The sequence below is a fragment of the Gavialis gangeticus genome, unplaced genomic scaffold, assembly GCF_001723915.1.
Source record: "Gavialis gangeticus isolate Ggan-Ray unplaced genomic scaffold, GavGan_comp1, whole genome shotgun sequence".
NCBI classification, from domain to species: Eukaryota; Metazoa; Chordata; order Crocodylia; family Gavialidae; genus Gavialis; species Gavialis gangeticus.
In genome coordinates, this window is record NW_017729034.1 from 20,556,419 (window position 1) to 20,563,274 (window position 6,856).

Below are 6,856 nucleotides of genomic sequence, written 5' to 3' on the forward strand. Positions count from 1 at the left end.
GGGGGGGTGTGGGTGCATGTTTATGGTGAGGTATGCATGTGGGACTTGCCCTATGAACAAGCAAACATGCATGCACCCACCCACCTGGACCCAGAGTACTCATGCCCATGATCATGCCCACCCGCACGGTCCATGATCCCATGGTCCAGCAATGCAGCCGGAGGTCACATGGTGCTGGAGCAGCTCGAAAGCTGAGGCAGGCAGACACTTCTGATTGGGCGGGGGGGTGAGGGTAGGGCAGGGCTGGGATGGCCTTGCTGGTGAGTCCTGCCAGCTCCCCACCCTGCCAGGTCCTACTGCCCATGGCTTCTGTCATCTTTGACAGGCAGCCAGGAGCAGAGAAACATTTTTTTTTTTTTTAATGTTTTACCCACCCCTGAGTTACAGGTTCTCATGTCTGGGTTGTGCTGCAGTTTAGTCGCACTGAAGTTAATGTAAATCCAGATTAATTTTACTACTGGATCAGAATCCAACTCCAAGGGATGTTAGTAAGAAACATGCAGAATTACAGCTTCCTACTGAAGATAAAATATATTTGCCACTCATGTGGCAAAAGCTTCAGTATTTCTTCAGCTGCCACAGAACCTCTCTAGTTCTGTGGATGCCATTCAAAAAATGATGGCTAGCTGCTAGATGAAACTCAGATCAAGTCTACTAGTCAGATCCCAGCATGAAGGCATCATGACTGAAAAACCTCATGCTTCCCATGACTGAACAGAGCTGGACTGTGTGTACTTGATAGACAAAAAATCCTGAGCCTATCCCTTTTAGAAATAAAGCTAATGTTCTGGAGGGTCAAAGGATCAATTAGTCTGCAGTATAGGACAGTGAGGTCACAGGAGTTTTCTTAGACAGTCTGTTTAGCATAGTGGCCGTAGGCACCAGTGTGTTAGTCATGCTAAACCCCAGCTACCATTATAAGAAAGTCAAGAGATTCAGGTCAAGGCATTCTTGATGACAGTTCAGTTGGAACAATTAATTTAGTCTTGAGTGAGGCGTAACTTCAGCTGCATAATTTGTTATGCTGTGAAATTATACTGGGGAAGTGTGTGTGAGAAGAGGAAAGGGAAATGAGCCAGCAGTGGCAATTAGGTTTCGTAGATGACCAGCAGCGTATCTTGAGTCCCAAGAGGAAGAACACCTTACATTAGTTCCAACTGGCAGCAAGAAGGCAGGACTCAAGAGGTTGCCAAACGGAAAGTGAATGAAATCTTTTACATACACTTTGGTCTCTGTAGCAGAGGCACATCTTTCTCCTTCATCCACATGTTAGTGTTTTATTATTCCCTTGGGAATTACACAACAGCCATTTAAGAAGTAGAATTAAATCTTCACTACAGTCACAAGACTCAGTATGAGTTTAAACTAGATGACTGAACTGTCTTGCAAGATGATGAACAGTCAGTTGCTCTGGCAAAGGGTGCAGTATCACCAAAACCTTCAATTCACACAGAAAGGGTTTTCATTTTGTGGACTGAAGTGTTTTTAATATGAAACCGAGCATCCAGCCAACATGTGCCTGTGCAGTATGTGCATGCACAAAGCCACAGGACTTGTGCAAGAATGTCAAATTGGCTTCAAATATATGGAAGTCAGGCCTCCAAACTACTACCTTCCAAACTGTGGTGTACTATAGTCAGTCACTTACGTGTGCAAAGAGGTTTACTCACAGATGGACTGGGGAAAGAACTCTTTAAGTTCAAATTTTTCAGTAGAGTAGTGGGTAGCAGACAGACCAGAATCAAAGTTCAGAATCCCATGATTTGGGATACCCCTGCTTTACCTGTGGCAGGTTAGGGTGCTCTGCAACTACAAGGTATAATAGCTGGTTGTGCAGTTTTAGTAATAGGTTAGACAAGCATTTGTATGGGATGGTTTGGCCTCAGACAGGGAGTTGGATTAGATGACTACAGGAGGTCCCTTCCAGCCCTATTTTTCTATGATTTATCCTGTAGAGTCCTACCAAAGTCTGCTTTGTTTAGCACAGCCTTTTAGCTCGGTGTCCAGGCCATCTTCAAGTGATAAGTAAAGAAGAAAAGACTTCCAGGCTCAGATCAGCTCATTTACTTCAGCATTCATGCTCAAGTTTGGGGGCATCAAAATCTTGCCACCTTCTGAATGGTCTTCTTCTGGAATCAGGGACCACACAGGAATCAGACCCTCAAGAACCAGTAGGGCCTTGAGAGTTAGGAGCATTAAATTTAGAACTCCATTTCAAGCTTGTCTTAGCTGCAATGCAAAGTTAAAAGATGAACAACTGTATGAGAGGGTCATTATTGCAGCTAAAGACTTGCTTTTATTAGTAAATTCTTGGGTGCTGGACAAGCAACTAGAGCACAATTCTAACTTTGCCTCCCTGTCTAAGTGCTGGGATACTTATACCTTTGAAGTCCAAGCCTGCAGGATGGGTGGAAGAACATTTTGTAGTTTAGAACATTTTAGTCTATACAAGAACATTCATGGTTCATTAGCCCCATCTGTTTTTTGAAGTTATTGCACTTGTACACTTGGTAGCCTAGCGTACAATTTTCCATGTTAACCCCCCCCCCGCCCAAACAAACAAACAAACAAACAAACCAACCAACCAACCAACCACTCTCTCAAGTGACAAGATGGGCTTGGTAAAAATGCCAGGCTTTCTGGGAGAAAAGGGGAGTTAATGTCACTGTTTGCATCCTATTAGCCTAGGAATAAGTGAAACCTCTTAAAGGAACATTTAAGTGCTCTCCTTCTTAAGCCATACATGGCTATTTAGCTTCACCAACTATCCATATTCAAATGTGTGCCAAATATAGTTTTCACCAGACTGCAGCCAGCAGGAAGACTACAATGTAGACTTTCAACCCCCTTTGCCCTTGTATCCGACTCAGTCGGAAACAAGGGTCCTGCTTCAGGTATTGGGCCAATAGAATATAAGGATTTAGAGATGCCAATATGTAGCTGGTTCCTTTCTACTTCCCCCTGCTTCCCCACTCAACCCATGACCTCTCAAACAGAATGGTAGCCTCTTAGTTGGCAAGCCTACCAGTTAAGTACAGACATATGGATAAGTAGCATCTCACAGGCTGTTAGAAATATGCCTGCCCCAGGTCATTATGGAGGGGTAAGGAGCTCCAAGTAGCTACATGCATTCTACAGGTAGTGTTAGGACCCTCTTGCAGCATAGTTTAAAGTGGAACTTGATGGTATTAAATTAGTTGACTCTCTAGAGAAAGATCCCAACTAGTTCTCTGAATCTTCCAGATGCATCTATACAGCAAGAGAAGCACCCTGTATTCAGTCCAACTAGATCACAGCTTAATAGGTCAGCATGTAAAAGGTGTAGGAGCAACCGTAATGAAACTGTATCCAAGAACGATACAGCTCCTGTTGAAGTATGCCACTCTGCGGTGGCCAGGATCTGGGACCCAACCCTTACCCAGGCACCATAAGGCAATGGCTACACTCAGCTACTTCCTGTACAATACCACCAGCTCATCCATACGACACAGAACCATATTCTTCTGATCAAAGGAGCCACATATTCCCTTTCCACAGGGTTGGCCTATTGCCATGATGTTGGTCCTTATGCTCCGATACATTTCTAAAATTTAAGGCTCACGAGCTAAATGGGTAAGGGGCATCAAATTTGCATGTACAGTTGCTGCTACACAGTCAATCACCATGTCTGAAGATCGAGCACTGTGAAGCTTGCCATCCTGTTAAGAATCCCTGTGTGTAGAGATCTGGCACATACGCATGCAACTACAAATCACACAAACATTACATTGCCTAGAAGCCAGTAGGAAAAAAAAAGTGAAAGTCTTTTTTTTTTTTAAAAGAATAGGGATGGTCTTCCTAGTCCTCTGAGACGCATAAATGTTTGTGTGCCAGGCACTACAGAGGATGAACTGAGCCACACATTAGAAATATTAGCTTTCCAAAGCTACGATAAAGATAAAAAGAGGGTACCTAGGGGCCTATAAATGCCAAATCTAGTTTTGACATCAAATCCCATCCTCCTCTATGCCCTAAAAATGCCAGGAGTTTATACACCCTTAAGTGTTAAGCTATTCAAGTTGCCATTTCAAGATTTGTTTGGGTTTTTTCTGGCTCTGCCACGTGCCATGGGAGACAGTCTAACCAGTTTAAAATAGCCTTGCCTGCTCAGTATAAACAGAAAGTAGCTTAAAAGATTCGAGTGCTGTATAAACAGCTCCCATCTGCTCTAGGCAGATGCGCTAGGTTGGAGCTCCTCCAGACAGAGCTGCAAGTTGGATAATCCTAGTGGACAAATCTAAATTCTTCATTAAGAAACTTGCCCTTCTTTCCCCATATCCCTGTTCTTCCTCCCCTTGGAAGAATGCTACATAATTATTACAATCTGATATTAAGAGTGAAGCTTGTTTTAAACAATTCTGTCCTGCCAAGCAAACATTCCAGTCTGTTGACTTGTTCCCATTATAAGAATACTTGTTACTTGCTCAGATTATGGAAGGGTACATTAGACCGAGGTTGAAATCCAGCCCAGACTTTATAGGCTCCTGCCATCACCACCTAAGCAGCTGACAGCAGTGTCTAGTCAGAGAGCTCACCTGATATGAGAGCCCATCCTTGCGGGGGTTTAGCCCAATCTCATCCATAGATGGAGTGTTCATCATCACCTCAGTCATTTCAGCTGATCTCAGGTAAGCAGGGCTGAAGAGACAAAAAGATCAACTTTCAGCTCTTAAAGTCATCTCACTTGTGGCAATAGAAGCTTTGTTTTAGAAGCCAATATCTTGCTCAAAGCTAATCACATATAAAAAAAATTCAACTTTAACCAGTAAATCCTACTTCTTCTCTCCTACCCCCCTCCCTCCCACCCTGCCTTTTTAAAGAGAAACAATGTCATCCTTCTCAGAACTCAGAAGTTGATGCACAAAAACATATGCATTCAAAAGCTGTTCATAGGCTCTTTCACTATGACAGAGGTATCACCAAGAGTTTCAGACTAATACCACTTCCTCCAGCTCTGCCTCCCTCGACATGTAGGGGGAACTAAAACCACAGCAAGTTAAAGCACATTAGTATCAAGGGGAAAAGAAAGAGCACTAGTTTGATTCCTGTAGATCCGTTTCACAACCTTAAGAGCCTCCCACAGCAGTAAAAATGAGATATGTTAATTCCTGGTCTGTGTTTCTAACCATAAGCAAAGGATTTCCAGCTCAACAGTTCGAGAAAGTAAGAGTGGCCTCCTACAACATGTGGTTCCTCCATCTCAGATTATGCCAGCATTGCCTAATTGACTTCTAGTCACAGTGCCTTCTATTTGCGCACACTGTTTTTGTCACCAAAACACAGGTCATCTTTTCCTCCACTGTTCTTATGAATTCACATTAAGTTAGTTCAAGCTACCCTCCCCCATGCCACTCACTAGTCTATGCATGGGGTGGGAGGAGATGCAATGATATACAGGAGGCAGAGGCAAAGAATTGTCCTTCAGTGAAGAAATGGTACTGCTTGCTGTTCGTACCAACAGCGGAAGCTGTAATGCTGAAGTTTAAGCATGTTTTACCACATGGGCAGGCACAGATGATATGCAGAAAGCAACTGGCAGGGCTGGAAGAGGCTGACAGATGTTCCCTTGCAAGCTTTCCACTTGGAACTTTTCACATGGATGCCTCTTGAAAGAGGTTCACCTAGCACACAGCCTCCTGAGCTAACAGGAGCTTGCGTGCCTCCTAGCCTATCCTCGACTGCAACATGCTGGTCTGGCAAGCGAATGACCAGCTAGAGCTTTGCATCTTTCTGCTCTTAGGTTGGTTAGAAGGAAACTAGCCAGTGGGTGTAAAATCAAAGGCTTGATGGGAGAAAGGGGGCTGTATTTAACAGTTTTGTAAGAAAAATACCAGCTATCTACATGCACTGCCAGGTTAAACTGCACTGAAGAAAGTTTGCCCTTGGCAGCCGGGTCTCCCTGCGGCTTGCCAGGCAAGTGGCTAGAAGGCACAGCAAGCCCTTCTGTTCACTGAAAAGAAAGGCTATTGGGACTAGCCCAAGTCAAGCTATAAGCCGCCACTGGCGATGAGGGCTACTAAAGGCATACTGTCAATGCATTGAGGCAAATAAAACACACACCAGGGACAGGAGCAAGGGTCCTATGTCTGCAAGGAGTGCACTGGACAGTGCCCACTGACCCTCCAAGGAGGGTCAACGAGTCTAAAGGAGGTCTGCCTCAGCCAAGTGACCAGCCCCCAGTGCTGAAGGAAGGTGGGCAAGGCCCCAGCAGGGGAGGCTGCTGGTGGGGGAGGGTCCTGGAGCCCCTCAGGGACCTCTAGGAGGAGGGGTCTCTGCTTAGCAAGGTAGCTTATTAAGAGGCTAAGGCAAAGTCAGGGAGAAGCAGCTGAAAGGGGTGGGTGGATTTGGGGCTGCAGGCACCTCCCTGGGCTGGGAGACTGGGGGGGCAGTGTGTGTGTGTGTGGGAGGGGTGAGCAGGGATTCACGCATCCAGATCCTGATTTTGACAGCAAGAACAGATCTATGCTTCAGGGTCCTCATCTATAAAATGGAATCATATTTATTTGTTTGGTATTGCCAAGAGCAGAGTTGGGGGCTTTGCAGACAGTTGAAACTGCATCTTGGCAAACATTCATCTTCAACCTTCACTCAGGTTCTTGGAAAACAATGAGGGCTTTGTAAGGGCTCAGCATTTAATGCAAGTCACTGACACATTTCTCCTTGTGTAACTATAAGCAGCTCTAATGGCTCATGTCAGCAGAGGCTTATTCTACTCCAAACTCCTGCTATATATAATCAGACTTAGTGGGATAAATATTTTAGAGCAAGAAAAACTCTCCAATGCCAGGTGCTATCTAGGCACCCAAGACTCCACGGG

At 44.8% G+C, this 6,856-nt stretch overlaps 1 protein-coding gene across 1 annotated transcript in view; it reads right to left on the minus strand.

The window, feature by feature from the left end:
• LBH (limb bud and heart development) overlaps nt 1-6,856 on the minus strand; it is a 26,735-nt gene that overhangs the window by 14,427 nt on the left and 5,452 nt on the right. The window contains exon 2 of the mRNA XM_019527235.1: nt 4,575-4,677. Within this exon, the coding sequence (XP_019382780.1) occupies nt 4,575-4,677 (103 nt within the window). The remainder of the gene's footprint in view (nt 1-4,574; nt 4,678-6,856) is intronic.